Raw genomic sequence first — 21,749 nt, 5'->3', positions numbered from 1 at the left:
TATTTTTTGATTAGCATGATTAACTTTACTTCGGTCAACAATATGAGTAGAACTTCACATTCTATTTGTGACAAAACAGAAAAATCACAGACATGTCACATTCAGAGCTCCTAAAGGAATATCCCTATTTTTTAAACAAAACACTTACAGCTTGAGCCAATTAAAATTCTAACGTGTCCAAAACTGAGAAAATTTAGTTACAATTACTGCTCATCCCATAAATGAAAATATAAATAATTCTCTACATAGTTCATCTGAAATTATAATTTTTAAGAGCAGCAGCTGCCATTTAAGTATTTTACAATCTGGGCAGGTACTACGCTAAGAGAATTACTTATATTATCTATTGTTTAAGATAAACTTAAGTGGTAAATTCTATTATCCCCATTTTACAGAGCCAAGATTATAACCCAGGCAGTCTGGCTCCAGAACCCACACTGCCTCACTAAAATCTAAAATGAAACAATGTATATACTTAAAGCACAGATAAAACATATACTCAATATTTTAATGCAATTTAAAATAAATTTTACCTTATTTTAAAATTATAAAACCGTATCTTCCAAGGTAATCTCTTCTTTAAAGAGAAGAAAATATTTTTTTGAAATACTAAGATAGTTCTGCCAACTTTGTATTTATTTACATAACAACACAGAGAATTTGAAGCCTTATAAATTAGACTCATTGTTTGTATTTTAAGAAATGACTACTAATGATAATTATGGTTGAACCTCTACAGTTGACCACCTCCCTACATTGACCACCTCTGTAAGATGACCGAATATTCATAGCCAGTCATGCACTACAAGCACATAGGTAAGTACAGTAAGCCTGGTTCCTTATGTGGTCCACCTGCATATGTTAACTAGTCACAGTTCCTTGAGTGCTCAATTTACAGAGATTCTACTCTATATGTATAATTATTTAAAATGTAATGCTTACGCGGCACCTGTGGCTCAATGGGTAGGGCGCTGGCCCCATATACCCAGGGTGGTGGGTTCAAACCTGGCCCCGGCCAAACTGCAATAAAAAAATAGTCAGGCGTTGTGGCAGGCGCCTGTAGTCCCAGCTACTCCGGAGGCTGAGGCAAGAGAATCACCTAAGCCCAGGAGCTGGAGGTTGCTGTGAGCTGTGTGAGGCCACAGCACTCAACACTCTACCGAGGGTGATAAAAGTGAGACTCTGTCTCTAGCAAAAATAAATAAATAAAACGTAATGCCTCAACAGGCTTCTTTCCCATACCATATGCAGGTCAAAAATATTCTTTTGCTGTCAGGTGCCGCCACAACATTCACTTCTTGATATTCTTAACACTGCCAACAAATATATGAATACCTAATACCTTGAAGAGGTCCATTCATGTCAACTGTTACAAATGAAGGGTCTTCCTTAATTATACTAAATCAAAACTTCTCATCTAACACTAATTCACTCCCAAATTACATTTACTCTTCTTGTATTAATATCTGCCAATAGCCTTTTTTATTCCAGTGCAAATTATTTTAAAAGAATAAAATGCTAATACCTCTTCTGTAACCAATGAAAATTCAAAAATTTCAAGGAACTGTGAAAAGTCAAAATTTGACCTATCCTGACAAATGAAACTATTTTACATTCATGAATGTGTAAGTTCAGTATTTCTAAGAAGAACCATTATTCACAGACCAAAACATTTTTAACCACCTAGCAAGACAGTGATAAGGCCTATATAAGAGAATTAAAGCTGTCAGTTTGGTCAGCAAATCCTTACCAACTTAAGGTTATTTAGTCTAACCTCAACATTATTGCTATTTCTATAGTAACTGCATTAGTTTCAAAGCTACCAGATAGAAAATAATTGTAAAACAGAACTAAATATTTGCTGAAATCATTACTGACCCAAATCCCACAAGTTGATACATTTTGTACCAAACTGCTATTTTTAGAACAAATCCTAACACCTTTTCTTAATGAATTCAAGCCACAAAGTGAATTCTTCAATGCTGATTTTGAAAAAAGAGAACGAAAAGGGAAAAGTGAGGAGTAATGAGTTCTATGCAATATAACTTAAGAACTGTTTCTTTAACTCAATGGTTTCTACAGAAAAAAAAAAAAAATGGTACCAAATAAATTTCTTAAACTACCTTAACAACACATTTTCTGGAAGCTAAATCTTATCGTATGGCAAAGACCTTACATTTCAAGTAAATGGAAAACTATATCCTATGCACACACACGTCTAAAGTTCTCTTTACAAACGGTGAATTCACATACACTATCGATATAAAAACATTTCCCATGTTTTTGTCTTACTGAAAAGACTGAGATAAAAATGTAAAAATGGAGTGTTTACTGAAAGTGAATTACCACTGAAACTTTGTGAAGTGATTTTCCCATAATGAATATATCTCCATTAAAAATCACTGAACTGAACTGATTACTTTAGAAGTGGCTTAAAAATTCTTAGAAAGTATTAAGCTACATCAAATGAACAAATAGCAAATGGGGGCAAATTCTAAAATGAGAATATTTGAAAACAAAAATTGAAGACAGCTTCATTTCCAAAAAAAGTAAGCAATTTCATAACCCTAAAAAGTTTACATCTTTTATATGGTTATTGAGAAAGCAAATATGCTGTTCTGCACAAAAATTAAAATATCACCTTTCCATGTTATTAAAATAAAATTCTAAAAGAAAATAAAGGAATCTTTCTCTACTATTTTTTAAAATTTAGTTTAAAATGAAGGTGATTGTACCTCACCATATTTTGTTACCATTAATCATTTAGTATTATACTTAAGTATATTCTAAGCAACATAATCTGCACCGATAACTGCACTGTTGTGCAAACATTTACAATGGACAGTACTAAAATTTTTTTCCTTATATTAAAAGACTTACAAACTGTAAATTACTCCTTTCAGTTGTGTTTTACTCCTGAACAGGCTTTACAGAAAATGAAGTTTGTAAATTATCATACAGTAATTAGGTGGTCTGGTCATGTTTTTCAGGAAAGAAATACAACTTGGCAAATACAATGTACAATAAAAATTGTAAAATACCATCTTTTTTAACAACTTCATCATTAGTTTCAGCAATCACTTACCTTACTAGGTAATTTAGCTAACTTCAATATTCACTGTACTATACAAGTTAAAAGTATTTCCTATGATGATCAGTATTTGAAAAGATACAAATCAACCAAATAATAAAAATACAACAGAAGCCTAAAGTTTCCGTGTACCTTAAAGTCACCAAACTTTGTATAGTCAAGTTTAGCACAACCTTTCAGACTAACGAGAATAAAACCCTAATAAATTTTTAAAATAATTCAATTTTGTCAAAATATTTTAGAACTAAATTACTGCAGTTAATTTTCCTTAAAGAAATGACTTCATTATTAATCTTCATCAGATAAAAATACTGTAACTCACTAGGTTCATAAAGGAATTTAACTCTTAATGGGTTGGCTGCCGCAACAGATACAACTTGCCAGAGACAGTCTTCAAAGACCATTTTAAGCCCCCCACCCCAACCCCTGCCCCCAAACATAAGACACTAAAGTGAAACCAAGCAAACTACTTTGTTTGATATTTCAAAATTATTGAGAGTATAATGATCAAAAAAAAAAGCAACCACTTCACTGACTTTCCTGACTTCTTTTCATATCAACATTTGGCTCAATAAAACCACAACTCTGGAAATTGTTATCAGTCATTTGATGCAAAATTTGATACTGCTTTCTGTGCATTTCATAACTAAAAGTACAGTTAAGTCACATAAATTTCATGTGTAGAGACTATGAAATCAAAGAAGAAATTTTCAGTCATCTCATTGCTCACATGTAAGAGTCTGGTAAAATAAACTTAAGGTCTTATAACACTGATAAATCAACTAAAGAAAATAGAAATAATGTAAATGTACCTTAAATGCTGAAAGAATCTCTCCCAGACAGCATTCGGCTAATTTTTTTTGAATAGAGGCGTACTTTTAAAAGTTACATAAACATTTAATCTTTTGTTCCTATATATTTACACGACGGTCATTAATTCACACCAATTGTGGACTGTTTTTGAAGTAAAATGCAAATCAGAAGAATTTTTCCATAATTATCTTTTGGGCAAGCTGGTCAAGTTCAACCTTAGTAACCTTTTCAATTAACACAGACTCCAAAATTTCCACAGGCTTTTAAAATGTTATTTTAAACTTAACAGAAGATTAATTTTCATGAAGCTACTTCTTCAGTAAATTTTATATTTATTTCAAAACGAAAACCTGGGCAAATTAAATGTGCATTTATATGCAGCTAACATAAGCCAAGGGAATAAAACCTCTTCTAATATAAAACATCTAAAAAAAAATCTTCACCATAATTTTTAGCAGGACAGAAAGACACTTCCGTGTCACTCTACCTTTAAACAAAATATTTAATGATAATTGATAAAAAGGGGCGGGAAAACTGTGGCCTCCAGGCCAAATGTGGCCCTCCAGAACTCCAAGTGCGGCCCCTCTACCAAATCCAAACTTCATAGGATAAAACCCTTTATTGAAAGGATTTGTTCTGCAAAATTTGGATTCAGTCAAAAAGCTGCACTTAAGGATCCAGAAAGCCACATGTGGCCTCAAGGATGCAGGTTCCCCACCTCAATCAGAGTCCAATAACTTAATTCTGTGACAGCTCTCAATTCCTGTCATACTTTCCATTCTGCAAAAAAGGAGGGCTCTACTCCTCATCCTTGATCAAAACCAGTTTGTTGTACCCGAAACTGCGAAAACCAATGCTTTTCGATAACCACTAACTTTTGAAGTACAAAGGCCTAACTTTTGAACAACCAAAACTATACACCGTTAAAATCCTTAGTTTTCTGTCTCACTCAACAAGCTGACTCAGTAAATTTAATACACTGTAAGAAAAGAGCTAACATACCTACAATCTGCTGCTGGAGTAAACGACCCTTACCAATGTTTCTGGGTATTAACTGGTCATATACACTTGACATTCTACACAAGTCAGAGTAAAATTAATAGATACCAAAAAGTGACAGAAAACCTAAAACTACTAAAATAGGTGAACAGCAATTCTGGCATCACAGTTAATACTTAAATTTCAAGTGAGAACTGAAGTTTAATCTCTGCAATCATCATCTGCTACACATAATACCCTTGAACCTAAACTATACTATCAACTTGGGTCAAAAACTACTCAATTGTCATTGTATTATGTATGATAAGAGCAATGAAAATGAAATGCTACCAAACTGCAAATTTCATGCTCTATTATTCTTCATCACCCCACTGGAAGAGAAAAAGGCAAATATAACAAAGACCTAGTAAAAGTGCCTTATAAGGTATACTATAGAACTATTGATTTCAAACTCTAAAACTTTCAAATGCAGTTCAAAGTTATAATTAACTTTGCTTAGACATTAAAAAAAAAAATCTACCTTTTGCCTTCAAACGCGCACCATATATGCTGAAAATCGACTCTGCTTCTATAAAGTTATGCAAATCAGTCCACAACACGTTATAAAAGAATCTATCAATGCAACTCAGGAAACTAAAAAGAATCACTGCAAGGTTCTGATGCAATATGCGTACGTGCAACACAAATTTTCATTTTAATCTGATCTATACCCTTGATCTAGGGCCTAAGCCAAGATTTAATCGAAATATGCTCAACTTCAAAGCGTCTGCTTTTTTGTTCATTTAGTAGACTGGATTATCGAGCTCACTAATCCACTAAAAGTGTACCGTATTCTGTATTAACGGACAATAGTCTCAGGAAGAGACCATATAGACAGATAAAGAAACCAATCGGTGCCTTGACACTTGCAGCCAGGCAAGAGTTCCACACACCCTAGATTGACTACACTGAAAAGAAACACAAATTGCAAGATCTATAAATTTGACCAGGGTTAAATGTTATAGTCACCCCAACTACGAAATTTTTCGCATCCGTCTACTCCCATGTTCTAAGAGAGAGTGACAGAAAGGCAAAGAGGAGCAGCAGCAGAAATGGATACAGGTCAAGTCTAAGTCGAATCCATCCTCTTGATATCTCCTTTTGTTTCTGCTAACGATCTCTTTGATGATGGCTGTCATGTCTGGGAGCCTGTGGCTGAAGAAAAAGGAGGAGAGAGATGGCAGAAGCTGCTGGTGGCGGGGCTTCTTCTGCAGGATGGAAATGGCTCTGGACTTGGCGGTAGCTGATGCCCCTCGTTCTGCTGCCGCTTGGCTCTGGACCGCAGCCGGGTAATGGCTGCTGCGGCGGCTGCTGGATGGTTGCAGCGACTGGGCCTGCTTCTCCTCAGCAGCCAGAGGCCTGGCAGCGGCGGCAGCGGAATGGGGAGAAGACGAATAATCCTCGCAACGGCTGCCTCCTCCGGCGGCCTCCGGAGCCCGGGCCAGGGGGGGTGCGGCGGCGGCGGAGGGGAGGTTTAAAACCTGCCCGGGTCCCTGGATGTGCCGCCGCCGCCGCCGCCGTGTTGGAGGCAGTAGAAGGGGAGAGACCAACTCTCCGGCGTTCCCAGCCCTGGAAATGGTGACAGGCGATTCCGACCCCCTCCCTGGAGCTGCAGCCGCCGCGGCCGCGGCCGCCGCCGCTTCTCCCCCCCGCTCCAGGAGCGGGAGGTGCCGCCGCCGCGCCTCAGCCGGCTCCCGCCCGAGCCGACGGCTTCCACCTTCCCTTTCAGAAGCCGAGGAAGAGGCTGCACGGTTAGAAAAGAAGACGAAGAGGAGGCGAGAAACGCCGCCGCTGCCGCCGCCGCAGGCCGGCCGGCTCCCTGAGGGCGCTGCCCCCGCCGCTGCTCACGGGCGCTGAGAGGGGCTCGGGGCCGCGGCCGCCGCCGTCTCTCATCTCCCTAGCCTGAGCCCGGCCTCGCCTCAAGCGGCTCAACTCTTAAACTTCCATCATGGCTGCAGCTTCCGAGAGGAGAGAACTGAGCGCAGCCGCGTCTCGGCGCCCCAAAGCGTATCCTGCCGCAGTGCACAAAGAGTCCCGCCACATCACCGTCCGCCAGCCTGCCCGCCCCCTCCGCGGCCTCACGGGGAGTCCGGTCGCCTCGGGAGCCAGAGGGGAGGCGGGAGGTGAGCGCCAGGCGGACGCGACCACGCCGGGGTGGGGAGGGCGGGGGCAGTAGGCGGGGGCTGGAACTGCAGCTCCGGGGGCGAACGCAGAGCCCCCAACCTGCAGGCGCTACTGAGCATGCCCAGTATGACTGCTGGGGGCTCGCTCGGGCTTGTTCCCAGGCGTGGGTCAGTAGCTGCACTTGCCGCGGCTGCTTTTGCGGCAACGCGGGGCTAGGGGATTGAACTGTGCCTCGGACCCTGCCCAGAATCCAGCCCAAGGCAGGGCAGGCTCTTGGGGTTGGGAGTGGAGGGCTGATGACGAAAGCTGAGCGGGCGCGTTGAGCAGTGTCACTGACTCGGCCTGAGGTTACCTTTGCACAGGTGGAAGGGACCAGGTGAACGCGCTAGTAAGTGTACAGGGAAATGCAGGGACAGTCCCTGCAGCGAGGACCTCCTTTCCCTGACTGCGCCCCTAGATTTCCCCGGAATGGCCGGCATCCACTCTTCCCTTTTGCACTGCTGTCGGATCACAGTCGTTCGCAGCCTTTGCCTAGCCATTTCCCCATCCCCCTTGTCCTCAAGGTGTCAGTCTTAGCACAAAGAACAACCTCCTATTGTGTCTCCAGCGTGGATCACCTCATCCGGCTCCCTTCCACGGCCCCACCTCTCGCTTCCCCGGCAACTCTGCTCGTTTGCCCTAAAAACAAAAGCTTCCAGCCTAGCGCAGGGTGTGAACACGTCGCCCCTGAATTTCCAAGGCCCAAAGGACACCTATCTAGGTGGGCCGACAGTAGATTCCGTGAATGGGACGCACCCCTCAGCCTCCTCCGCTAGCCTTGGAGAGTGGAGCATCTCTACCCCTTCGGCTCCAGGTGGATTCACCAGGTCGAACTCAAGTTCGGTCCTTAGAGGCTACCTTGCCCCGCCCCCTTTTGGCCTCTGAGAAAACGTGGCAGTGCGGATCGCCCGGGGCAACCGGTTGGCGCTACCAGGCCTGGCCGTTTACACGCGTGGCCGAGGTTACCCGGCCCGAGTGCGAAGTACTGAACGGTAGGAAGCTGCAGCCCCGCGAGTGGGCGGGGCGAGGAGGCTCTGGAGGGTTCAAAAGGAGGTGGAGGGATACACGGGCCGCAGTCGGAACTACTTTCTGAAGGGGGTCACGTGTGTTCTAGTTGGGGAACTTTCCAAATTCCCACTCCCCTATGATAGCTCCGGAGGCAAGTGTTATGCGTCCTTTGCCTAGGGAGCCTCGGCCGGCTGCAAGCAACGGGACCAGAGTCCCATCCCGGTCGCGGCGGGAAAAGGGGATCAGATGAGCCTCCCGGAGGAGCGCTGTCGGGGCTAGCGCTGGCGGAACTGGTTACACAAGCACCCACATCCCAACACGTGCCTCCGCCTCCCGGCTCTGCTGGCCGCTGCCAATTCTTGCAGAATACCGGAACGGAGACCCCAGGCTGGACCCACTCTTGGGCATGCGACCAACAGAGCAAGCCAAAGGCCGAGAACTGACACTCTGCTCTGGATCGACCTTTCCTGCGCGTTCCCAATAACGTGGGAAAAGAAGCCCGGCGCAAGGGATCTGGGGAATCTCCCTCGCTGATGCCCTGCCACTTCGAGTGAACCCTTTTGGTTCTGTGCTCCCGAAGCAAAAGGGTATCTCCAGGTGCAGCTCGCTGCTTGGATTCCCTAGTGTTGCAACAAACTTCCAATCACTACCCCTGAGCTGGTGAGCGCGCCCCACCTACTGTAGACTCAGCCAAGTGACGTATCTGGTCCGGGAACCTAGTCAAGGGCCTATCAGCCCCAAACGAACCTATAAAGTCTGCTTACAGCCCCGGATTGGTTGACCTGTCCTCATGAGAGCGCTTGTTCAGAAATGCTGAGCTGAAGTACATTTCCCCTGACACCAGAAAGCTACAAAGTAGTCCCCGTTATGCATAAAAGAGAATGGGCTTCAACATCAATCTAGGATTTTATTTTTTCCCTGGGGAAGTAGAACCCAAGATGACAATTCAAGTCCAAAATATCTTATTTGAAACCTAGGCTAGGCACTCGGGTGTTTTTCAAAATTTGAGAAAATGAGAATCTGTGTGTGTTGCCATAATTGTGAGTAGAGCGTGATAAGGTCTGAAGAGGATTTATGCAGGGTGTAAAAAGATTGTATATGTGCACATCATAGTTGCAGGTAGCCCCTGAAGACTAGAATTCCCAAGAGGCCTAGCTCAGAAAGCCACAGGCCATTACCTAACTCAAGGACTACTAATTAAACCAAGGATATTTACAGTATTCTTAGAGAGCTCTGAGGCTCTATAAAACTTTGCATTTATATACCGCGCCTTTTTAAGACACCTCTCTGGTAGTTAACCTGCTGAAGCGTTGATGTTTATATTTATCCAAGGATGGTTTTGTGCATGGTTCCGGTTAGCTTGAGAGAAGAAGGGACTACAAGTGGAAAAGAAAATGGAGAGAAATCAGAAAAGAGTAAGAGAAATGCCTCTATTTGCTTTACAAAGATACAAGTCCTGTCCACACAGCCTAGTGCGAGCTAGAGATTTCATTTTACAAGTAACCAAAGATAAGGAGTCCCTGATGTCTAGGTGTTTTGCTAGATTGCATGGTAAAAACTTGAGCTGTACTCAATTGCATATTAACCACTGCTTGGTTGAAAAAAGGGAAATGAAGATGAACTTAAATAAAGGAAAGTAGATTGGGGAGGGGTACAATGTTCAACACTTATTTCTCAATTTGCTGATTTTTGTCCCCATAGCACCTGTTACTAGCACTGCCCTATTCTGCCCCTCCCCTGGAGCCTACCCCTATGTGACCATTAGTCTCAGGATCTGAGAAGCTCTTAAACATGCTTACTTGGAAGAAAATGAAGCAGGGTTCACTCCTGTCTCTTCAATTCCGTGACACAGAATTACTGTGGAGCAGAGAAGATTTGCATCACCAGCACCAAAGTGCTGGAATATGACACCACCCAGCAAGCACTTCCATCTGGCTGAAGGAAGAAAACGGGAAATAGGTTTTGCTGCTTCTCTAAACATCAGGTTCCTCTACTTCACTCTAGTGGTGAATGAAAGGATCACCAATGTTGGCAGAAACTTAGCCAGCTTGACAGCAACATCAGGTGGTTATTAGGAACTGCTGATTAAAAACCTCCTCCTATTCCTGGTGTTGTTTCTGAAAGAAATACAAATGTATCTTTTTTCTGTTTTTGTTTTTCTTCACTCTTTTCAAGTGGTAGAGCTAAAACCTCTAAAATAGCTGGCTCTATCTAATGTAAAGGAAGTTAAAAATTGTAATTGTTTAAGTTCAATTGAAAATAAATGCTTGGCTGTACAGGTATTACAATACAATGGTTTCTAACCACTTCAGCTCTTTACCTTTTTGGATTCATAATGCCCTAGGGAGAAATGGAAGCTTGTGACAAAAAGAGAATTATATAAAGCTTCAGGGAGATTAACTATATAAGAATAATTAATAAACACGATAAAACAGCTTTAATTATAGTTTCTAAAAGCTGATTCCAAAAAAGGTATTGTTACTACACCCAAAGAATATCTGAAGAAAATTCTTTTCTTGTTTTCTTTGATAAGTAGAATGACTAAGAACTGGATGTCGATGATATAGTTGATACACTCTTTGTAGGTTCTGTTGCTAAAATGTCTTTAGTGTAAACAGTCTCCACCATCTTGCCTTTCTCATCTCCCACACATGGACCTTTCAAAAAGAGATCTAAAATCAATGTGTTTGTTGTTGTTGTTGTTTGTTTGTTTTGTTAGAGACAGAGTCTCACTTTATCGCCCTCGGTAGAGTGCTGTGGTGTCATACTGCTGGTAGGAATCTCCAACTCTTGGGCTTAGGTGATTCTCTTGCCTTAGCCTCCTGAGTAGCTGGGACTACAGGCCCCTGCCACAACGCCCGGCTATGTTTGTTTGTTTGTTTTTGTACAGACAGAATCTCACTTCACCGCCTTTGGTGGAGTGCCATGATGTCACAGGACTCACAACAACCTCTAGCTCTTGGGCTTCCGTGATTCTCCTGCCTCAGCCTCCAGAGCAGCTGGGACTATAGGCGCTCACCACAACGCCCGGCTATTTTTTGGTTGCAGTTCAGCCAGGGCTGGGTTCAAACCCACCACCCTTGGTATATGGGGACAGTGCCCTACTCACTGAGCCACAGGCACTGCCCCTAAATCAATGGTTTTAATGTTTAAGCAATCTTCTCTATTTTTGTCTACTGTTTTCTAAATGATATGAAATTGAAAAATCTAATAGTTTTTGGGTTGAATTTAAACTGTCCCGTTCTTCCAAAGATCTGAAGGCTTTTCATTTATCCTAATAACAAATGTTGTTCTTTATATAAAGATAACTTTCCCAAGGCATTCTCAAAAAGGCACTTCCATTGGCTATAAGAGTAACTATGTCCTAAAAGAGAATTTTCCATTATTGTCTATAAGCTTCTATGTCCTGAATCTCTCCTGAAGCTATTTCAGCTAGCATGGGTCACCTTTCACATCTCAGTAGAGAGGTATTCTGTTTGAAATCATCATTCTCAGAGAAATAAGGGTTGAGTTGGGTGTTCCTGGGAACCACGGTGCAGACTAGGTCTAGGTCATAGTCTAGGTCACTATGTCCAAGTGGCATTCAAAAATTGTGACTTGGACCAAGAAGTGATTAAAACATTTTTCAAAAGACCTAACCTGACAAGACAGCTGTGTTAGCTGTCCAGCCTCCAGGTTAACTTTGGCAATTGGGTAGTCTCCTTTGGTTCCTATAATGCTAACTCTAATTATTTCTATAGAACACATAGTCTGCTTTTTAGCCTTTACAATAGTAGAAAAAATAATTCTGATATATCAGTAGGTATTGGGACATCTACCAGATGCTTCACAGAGTAGTCCAAATTTGTCTGAGTACAGGAAGAACATTGAGAAGGTTGACCACTAGCTCATTCCTATAATTATTCTCTTCAAAACATCCTTCTGGTCTCTGGGGCATCATGTTTCCTGACAACAAAGACTATCTTTTTGAAAGAGAAAATGCATGGTATCAACTCTGTTTAAAGTACCTTTTTTGTCCAATCTCTTGATGGTAGGGGTTCTTATCTCCATTCATTCATTTAATTATTCAATCAACAAATATTTGGGAGCTTGTCATGTGCCAGTACTGGGCTAAGCTCTATGGATAAGCAATAACTATAGCATATAGGGTTCACCTTCATGGAATTAAGTATGCCTTGAAAACTTGACTTTTTTGGCTGACACCATTGCAAATGTTTCACAGTTTATAAAGAGTTTTTCATGTGTCTGTTTTTAATTAAAAAAATTTTTTTTTTGGCAGTTTTTGGCTGGGGCTGGGCTTGAACCCGCCACCTCCGGCATATGGGGCCAGCGCCCTACTCCTTTGAGCCACAGGTGCCACCCTCTAATTTAAAAAAATTTTTTAGAGATGGAGTCTCACTATGTCACCCAGGCTTATCTTGAACTCCCGGCCTCAAGTGAATCTCTTGCGTTAGCCTTCGAAAGTGTAGGGATCACAGGTGTAAGCCACTGGATCTTCACAGTACATAAAATTAAAGCAAAAGAAAATCTGACATTTAACAACAGTTTGAATCATGTATTTCTGCATAATAAATCACCTTAAAACTTAGTGACCTAAAACAACAACCATCATTTATTTTCTCACAATTCTGCAATTTGGAAAGGGCATAGCTGAGTGGTTCTTCTGCTCCCCCATGTTGTCAACTAGGGTTAGACATGTGCTTTATTCGATTGTGAGTTTGGCAAAGTCTGGAATGTCTAAGATGGCTTCATCCACATTTCTGACACCTCATCTGGAGTAGCTGAAATGGTTAGGAGCCTTCCTCTCTTTATGTGACTTCTCATCATTCTATGGTCCAACCCAGGATTTTTTACAGAGTGGTTGGTGTAGATCTTAAGAGGGAGAAAGCAGCAACAAGATCTCTTAAAGCCTGAGTTCAGGAGTCCCAGGATATCACTTTCATCATATTCTATTGGCCAAAGCAAATTTCAGGGCCAGCCCAGATTCAAAGGAAGGGGGAAATACTTCTTGATGGAAGTAGTGGCTGGGAAAGGAGAAATTGTTGACAGTCATTTTGGGGAACACTCTACCATGATCTGTTCTCTAGCTACAATATACACAGTGCATACACACACAGACATGCAATATACTCATTGCTTTCTCCAAAATTATCATTATGTATAGCAATGGCTCTAAAGTCCAGGATCTAGTAGTATACACTAGGCCCAGACATGGATGAGGCATTTCAGATGCTGCTTCTCTTCATCTGGAAATCTGTGAACCAAAAAGACAAAAGATACAACACATAATGCTAAAACAGGATGGAATAACTGCAATAGACGCTCCTATTCAAAGGAGGGAGCGGGGTGTAAGACATATAAAAGTTGTCCAACGCAGTTCTGAAATATAGCCAAGCACTGTCACCTTGTCTCTGAGGATCAAGTTCTCCAGTACAGCCTAGGTTCTTCTCCCTGGGAGTAATTTCCTAATCCATTATTCTCAATAGCTCATGACTTCACTCTCTAGGGTCTAAGCTAAGACCTGTGAGTCAATTTTCCCTTTTCATAAGCCCCTGCCATCCCTTTATGGTTGAAGGGAAACCTACTTCTTGCCCATAGAAAGTTGGAGGCTTGGAGACTTTTTTCATTTTGAACTGTTTCTTCTTTAGTCTAAGCTAGTGCAGTTTTATCTATAGAATTCTCTTTAAAATTTGTGGGTTTTTTCTATGATTCTTACTGGGGTTCACTCCTTACCCAAAAAGCAACATCTATAATTCATTCAAAAACCAACCCACACTGGGCAGGGTGGCTTATGCCTGTAATCCTAGCACTCTGGGAGGCCAAGTGGAAGAAATGCTTGAGCTCCGGAGTTTGAGACCAGTCTGAGCAAGAGTGAGATCCTGTCTCTACTAAAAAAAGTAGAAACAGGGTGGCACCTGTGGCTTAAAGGAGGAGGGCGCTGGTCCCATATGCCAGAGGTGGCCGGTTCAAGCCCAGCCCCAGCCAAAAAAAAATTGCAAAAAAAAAAAAAAGAAAAAGAAAGAAACTGAGGCAAGAGGATCGCCTGAGCCCAAGAATTCTCTAGTCAGGGCACCAGAGTGAGATTCCTTCTCAAAAAACATACAAACCAAAAAACCTTTACTTTGGGCTGTTGGGGTGGTTGCTATGGGACAGCTCTTAAGATTGTTAAAACCCTTTTGTCTAGATGAGGGGCAATATTTAAATCTTTTAGAATCTGTCTTAGCACTGAGTCTTAATTGATTATTTACTTTGAGACCAATTTTACAGCAGGCCCGTTAGGCCATTTCTTACTTTAAGATCCTTCTGACTAAAGAGACTCTTCTACGCCTTGTATATTTCCTTTACATTCTGCTTGAAAACGGAATAGTTCCTTATTTAACACATTTCCTTCTTCTCATACCATCACGTATCGCTCATATGCCTCTGTACATCCCTAATAGAAGCCAACTGACATTTTGAACATTCACCCTATGGATCTCCTTTGCCAAATCCACACAAGTTCATAAGGTATACTTTCTATCTTGTATGTTTTATTGCACGCAAGTGTTGCCAAACATTTTGCCACTTCCTAACACCATTTTGCCACACTCAAATAGCAATTTCTTTTTCTTTCTTTCTTTCTTTTTTAGAGACAGAGTCTCACTTGATTGCCTTCGGTAGAGTGCTATGGTGTCACAGCTCACAGCAACCTCCAACTCCTGGGCTTAGGCAATTCTCCTGCCTCAGCCTCCTGAGCAGCTGGGACCACAGGCACCCACCACAACACCCAGCTATTTTTTGTTGCAGTTTGGCCAGGGCCAGGCTCGAACCCACCACCCTTGGTATATGGGGCCAGCACCCTACACACTGAGCCACGGGCACCACCCTCAAAAAGCAATTTCTTATAGTCTCCATTGGAAATCTCCTCCCCAGACTAAGAAGACATATTGATTAAGTGCAAATTTGGGAAGTAGATTGGATCCTGGAACAGGAAAAGAAGGTAACTATGAAAAGGGGTGAATTTTTTCATATAAGGTCTGTAGCTTATATTAATTTCCTGGTTTTGAGACTTACTCTCTAGCTATTAATAAGTTAATATTAGGGCTACTGGATGAACTGAGTGTATATGAACTCTGCATGATTTTTGCAACTTTTCTGTAAGTTTAAAATAGTTTTAAAATAAAATACTTTTTTAAAAAGTGGTTCCTTCATCACCTTTCCAACTCCACTCAATGCCTAGTCACAAAGCAAATGCCACAAGATTTTTACTATGCCAGCACACAACTTTCAGACATCAGTTTCTGTTCTCTGCTCTGCAGGGCATACTAATGGTTATAGCTTAAAACAGCAACAACCATTTACTTACTCACCCTTCTGCAATTTGAATAGGATAAATGGTGACAGCTATCTGTGTTTCATGTGGCCTCAGCTGGGATGGCTTGACTTGGGCTAAAAGATGGCATCAATCCATGCCTGGTGCCTCGGTTGGAATAGCTGGAATAGCCAGATGCTGGCTGGACTTACTTCTCTCCATAGTCCTTTATCCTCCAGAGGCACACTCTCTCCAGGAGGCCTCTCTCTTCAGCAGGGTAGTCAGACTTCTTTACATTATCGCTTGTAAGGTAATCATCTTACAAGAGAACAAAACTAACGTTGCCGGGGCTAGGCCCAGTTTTGCCTCATTTTATTGGCCAAAGCAAGTAACAGGGTAAAGATTCAAGGGGTGAGGGAATAGACTCCACCTTTTGGTGAGAGGCTAGCATGTATGAGGACTTACTGGTAGTCAGCTACCATAATGACCCTCGTCCTCTCCTCAGTAAGTAACTCCTCCAAACAATTTTCCAGGGTCCTTCTCTTAAGTCGATTCTGCCTGCAGTATCTACCATTTAAGAACCCTTCCTATAAGCTGACCATTTGATTGACAACTGAATGTTTGCTGTTGTTCTTTGTTTTGTTCCTTAAACTTTTAATTTCTTAATTTGCTTATTCAGCTATTTTACATACATAATTCTATTTACTCCAGGACTAATACCGTTTCCAAAAGATTCATTAAACTGCAATGAAAATTGGGAGGCTGAGGCAAGAGAATCATGTAAGCCCAAGACTTTGAGGTTGCTGTGACCTGTGATGCCAGGGTATTCTACCAAGGGTGACATAGTGAGACTCTGTCTCAAAAATAAATAAATAAATTGCAATGAAATTAAACAAAAGTGAATCCCTACATAGACACGTGTTTGAAGAAATACATGGAAATTATCTGAAAGAGTAAACAAGAGACAAGAGAATAGTGGTTATTTCTAAAAGCAGGATGGGGAGGGGGCTTCAGAAAGAGGAGTTTCTCTTTTCATTTATTGCTTTCTGTATGGTTTGAAGGTTCTTTACAATGATCGCTTATTATTTTTATAATGTAAAAAAGAGACTTTGTCCAATAGAATTAAGGTTAAAAATAAATGTCTATTAACGAAAAAATATTAAATAATTGGGAAGGGTACTCAATACTAATTTCATTTTTAAATAAATGGGCACACTAAGAAGTTTCTAGCATTTAACCTTAAATGTCTGTTTGGTATCTGCTGCACCATAGAAATACATGGGTCTACCTGCCGTAAATACTGCCTAATAGAGAGTCTGTGTAGTAGACAGGCTGTGTCTCATCCTGAGTATCCTCTCAGGTATCTATGTATTCTTCCAGATCTATGTATTTGTCATTCTTTGTATTTACTATTTAATGATCTTTGCTCCTCAATGAAAATTTCCTCCATAAATAGTCATCTTCTTCAATTAAAGGTAGCAACGCACTACTTTATGAACCAATAGTAGAAGAGCTAGAAGAAACTTCAAAGAGCCCCACTAAACCCATTTTGCAAATGAAGAAACTGAGGCCCAAAAGGTTTACATGCCCAGATTACATAGCAATTCCATGAAAGATCCTTAACCGGAGCCTAAGCAATTTCCTGATACCTTATCAGTGAATAAAGATGGGAAGAAAACTTGGCTTTTAGAGAAACCTAAACATGTCAATTAGAAATAAATTTGATTAGAGATGGCTCTTAATGACATCATAGACAGGAGCGAACAAAGGGAACAAGGAGAGTGCTAAAAAAGATGATAAATAGGGCTTAGAATAGGGGAAAATGGGGATAAGTCTCTTGTTTACTCTTTCGGATAATTTCCATGTATTTATTCAAACACGTGTCTAGGTATTCACTTTTGTTTAATTTCATTGCAGTTATTTATTTATTAATCATTAATATGATTACTATTGCTCACTCTGTCTTTACATGTCCTGAAATCAGCCCATGAGGATTAATACATTAAAACACAGAATCCCACGTGTTGCAGATTTGCTTCTCTCTCTCAGTTCCTAAGAGCATTGGGAGAGCATCCTCCAAGCAAGAATATAAAGGAGGCAGCTGTTACTTGTAGACTGAAGAAAGAAAAGGGACTGTGAGGCCAGTACTCTTTTGAAAGGATGGAGATACTACATCCACCGGGAACAAGGGGAACACTGCCACCTGCTGAAGAGTTGGAGTCAATGAAAATGCTGCCACAGAGTTAGAATCAGCTCCTTCTTTATGACTCAAAATCTGTTCACAGACCTATTTGTAGTTTGAGGCAGGTCAGTGCAGAGAAGGCTTAATTCTGGATTCCATAGGCCAGTTTGTGCTGGAGGAAGGTTAGCTTGTCTCTGGTATGAAGTGGAGAGGTCTGCATCCCTGCTTCTCTTTCTTGCACAAATATTTATTCCTATTAGCTTTGAAATTTTTTCTAAACACTAAATCTCAAAATACTAAAATATACTTGGTTGACTGTAGATAAAAGGGATATGAGAAGAAAAAGTACTTTACAAAGAAGTTTTGTTCAAGTAACACCCAGGAGCTCACCGATGCCCTTCCCCAGGTGTCTTTTTTCCCCCAACTTTTACTCTTTCCATTTCTTCCTCTTCTGTTTATACGCGAATACACATACACACACAAAGGACAATTGTGAGAAAGGGCTGGGAGGAGGTTACGGATCCTTTGTATAAGGCCTCAGTCTTTCTGCCTTTCCTCCATCCAGTCTCCACTCTCCTTTCACCTACTCTTTCTCACCTTTCTCTTTCTTCCAATCCTCCTTACCTCTTTTTCTCTTTTCTCCTTCCTTCCTTCCCTCCTTTTTTATTTTTGTGTGTATGCTGGTGTGCGTCTTTTTGAGACAGGGTCTCACCCTGTCACTCAGGTTGGAGGGCAGCAGTGCGATCACAGCTCACTGCAGGCTCAAACTCTCAGCATCAAGCAATCCTCCTGCTTCGGCCTCTCAGAGTGCTGGGATTATAGGCAGAAGCCACTATGCTGGGCCAAGATTACTCTAATTAATATACAAGAAACTGATATGGCTGAGAGACCAGAAGGGAAGGTGACATATACAGGGCTACTAAGTCATATAACTACAAGGGCCACAATTCACATTGTATATGATGCTGTTGCTTTGTGCATTTTGATTTTGTTAATCCTGTGAATGTAGTACCTTCAATTTATATGTAATGTTTTAGAACCTGACTTTGGTACCCAAGGGTAGACCACTATTTAATTTCATGGTTATATTAAATTTAAGTAGTTCTAGACCCTGCTCACTTATAAGTTTCTTATTAAAACAATGCTTTAGGATTAACAGAATAAGTTTGAAAGGTACTCTTATCGTGATTTAAGTTTTTCTATCTTCTTTTTTTTTTATTTTATGTTTTTATTGTTGGGGATTCATTGAGGGTACAATAAGCCAGGTTACACTGATTGCAATTGTTAGGTAAAGTCCCTCTTGCAATCATGTCTTGCCCCCATAAAGTGTGACACACACCAAGGCCCACCCCGCTCCCTCCGTCCCTCTTTCTGCTTTCCCCCCACCATAACCTTAATTGTCATTAATTGTCCTCATATCAAAATTGACTACATAGGATTCATGCTTCTCCATTCTTGTGATGCTTTACTAAGAATAATGTCTTCCACTTCCATCCAGGTTAATAGGAAGGATGTAAAATCTCCATTTTTTTTAATGGCTGAATAGTATTCCATGGTATACATATACCACAGCTTGTTAATCCATTCCTGGGTTGGTGGGCATTTAGGCTGTTTCCACATTTTGGCGATTGTAAATTGAGCTGCAATAAACAGTCTAGTACAAGTGTCCTTATGATAAAAGGATTTCTTTCCTTCTGGGTAGATGCCCAGTAATGGGATTGCAGGATCGAATGGGAGGTCTAGCTTGAGTGCTTTGAGGTTTCTCTATACTTCCTTCCAGAAAGGTTGTACTAGTTTGCAGTCCCACCAGCAGTGTAAAAGTGTTCCCTTCTCTCCACATCCACGCCAGCATCTGTAGTTTTGAGATTTTGTGATGTGGGCCATTCTCACTGGGGTTAGATGATATCTCAGGGTTGTTTTGATTTGCATTTCTCTAATATATAGAGATGATGAACATTTTTTCATGTGTTTGTTAGCCATTCGTCTGTCATCTTCAGAGAAAATTCTATTCATGTCTCTTGCCCATTGATATATGGGATTGTTGGCTTTTTTCATGTGGATTAATTTAAGTTCTCTATAGATCCTAGTTATCAAGCTTTTGTCTGATTGAAAATATGCAAATATCCTTTCCCATTGTGTAGGTTGTCTCTTTGCTTTGGTTATTGTCTCCTTGGCTGTACAGAAGCTTTTCAGTTTAATGAAGTCCCATTTGTTTATTTTTGTTGTTGTTGCAATTGCCATGGCAGTCTTCTTCATGAAGTCTTTCTCCAGGCCAATATCTTCCAGTGTTTTTCCTATGCTTTCTTTGAGGATTTTTATTGTTTCATGCCTTAAATTTAAGTCCTTTTTCCATCTTGAATCGATTTTTGTGAGTGGGGAAAGGTGTGGGTCCAGTTTCAGTCTTTTACATGTAGACATCCAGTTCTCCCAACACCATTTATTGAATAGGGAGTCTTTCCCCCAAGGTATGTTCTTGTTTGGTTTATTGAAGATTAGGTGGTTGTAAGATGTTAGTTTCATTTCTTGGTTTTCAATTCGATTCCAAGTGTCTATGTCTCTGTTTTTGTGCCAGTACCATGCTGTCTTGAGCACTATGGCTTTGTAGTACAGACTAAAATCTGGTATGCTGATGCCCCCAGCTTTATTTTTGTTACTAAGAACTGCCTTAGCTATACGGGTTTTTTTCCGGTTCCATACAAAACGCAGAATCATTTTTTCCAAATCTTGAAAGTATGATGTTGGTATTTTGATAGGAATGGCATTGAATAGGTAGATTGCTTTGGAAAGTATAGACATTTTAACAATATTGATTCTTCCTGTCCATGAGCATGGTATGTTCTTCCATTTGTTAATATCCTCTGCTATTTCCTTTCTGAGGATTTCATAGTTTTCTTTATAGAGGTCCTTCACCTCCTTCGTTAGGTATATTCCTAGGTATTTCATTTTCTTTGAAACTATGGTGAAGGGAGTTGTGTCCTTAAATAGCTTCTCATCTCGACTGTTATTGGTGTATACAAAGGCTACTGACTTGTGGACATTGATTTTATACCCTGAAACATTACTGTATTTTTTGATGACTTCTAGGAGTCTTGTGGTTGAGTCTTTCGTTGAGTCTGATAAGATCATGTCATCAGCAAAGAGGGAGAGTTTCACCTCCTCTGCTCCCATTGGATTCCCTTTATTTCCTTGTCTTGCCTAATTGTATTGGCTAGAACTTCCAGCACTACGTTGAATAGTAAAGGTGACAGAGGACAACCTTGTCTGGTTCCAGTTCTAAGAGGAAAAGCTTTCAGTTTTACTCCATTCAGTAAAATATTGGCTGTGGGTTTGTCATAGATAGCTTCAATCAGTTTTAGAAATGTGCCACCTATGCCTATATTCTTCAGTGTTCTAATTAGAAAAGGATGCTGGATTTTATCAAATGCTTTTTCTGCATCTATTGAGAGGATCATGTGATCTTTATTTTTGCCTCTGTTAATATGGTGGATAACGTTTATGGACTTGCGTATGTTAAACCAGCCTTGCATCCCTGGGATGAAGCCTACTTGATCATGATGAATGACTTTTTTGATGATAAGCTGCAATCTATTGGCTAGGATTTTGTTGAGAATTTTTCCATCTATATTCATGAGTGAGATTGGTCTGAAATTCTCCTTTTTGTTTGGGTCTTTTCCTGGTTTTGGTATCAGGTTGATGTTTGCTTCATAGAATGTGTTGGGGAAAATTCCTTCTTCCTCAATTTTTTGGAATAATTTCTGCAGTACAGGAATAAGCTCTTCCTTGAAGGTTTGATAGAATTCTGGAGTGAAGATATCTGGACCAGGGCATTTTTTAGTTGGAAGATTTTTTGTTGTTTCTTTGATCTCAGTGCTTGAAATTGGTCTGTTCAGGAGCTCTATTTCTTCCTGGCTGAGTCTAGGGAGAGGGTGTGAGTCCAAATATTGATCCATTTCCTTCCCATTGTCAAATTTCTGGGCATAGTTTCTGGTAGTTTTCAGAGATGATCTCTTGTATCTCTGTAGGATCAGTTGTTATTTCCCCTTTATCATTTCTGATTGAGGTTACTAGAGATTTTACTTTTCTATTCCTCATTAGTTTGGCCAATGGTTTATCTATTTTATTTATTTTTTAAAAAAACCAACTCCTTGTTTCATTAATTTTCT

General features: G+C 40.8%; 2 protein-coding genes across 2 annotated transcripts in view; one reads left to right on the top strand and one right to left on the bottom strand.

The window, feature by feature from the left end:
- Positions 1-6,213, bottom strand: part of PTEN (phosphatase and tensin homolog) — a 103,936-nt gene extending 97,723 nt beyond the window's left edge. The window contains exon 1 of the mRNA XM_053582504.1: positions 6,003-6,213. Within this exon, the coding sequence (XP_053438479.1) occupies positions 6,003-6,081 (79 nt within the window). The 5' untranslated portion in view covers positions 6,082-6,213. The remainder of the gene's footprint in view (positions 1-6,002) is intronic.
- A 1,257-nt stretch (positions 6,214-7,470) lies between these two features.
- KLLN (killin, p53 regulated DNA replication inhibitor) lies at positions 7,471-10,217 on the top strand. The gene is given in 5 exon segments (XM_053583504.1): positions 7,471-7,737; positions 7,957-8,067; positions 8,070-8,211; positions 8,214-8,452; positions 8,454-10,217. Coding segments are annotated over 5 exon segments (903 nt in total). The 3' UTR covers positions 8,598-10,217.
- The last annotated feature ends 11,532 nt before the right edge of the window (positions 10,218-21,749 follow it).

Source organism: Nycticebus coucang, chromosome 3 (genome assembly GCF_027406575.1).
Source record: "Nycticebus coucang isolate mNycCou1 chromosome 3, mNycCou1.pri, whole genome shotgun sequence".
Classification (NCBI taxonomy): domain Eukaryota; kingdom Metazoa; phylum Chordata; class Mammalia; order Primates; family Lorisidae; genus Nycticebus; species Nycticebus coucang.
The sequence above is the reverse complement of the archived record's forward strand: the minus strand, read 5'-3'. Positions and strand labels throughout refer to the sequence as shown.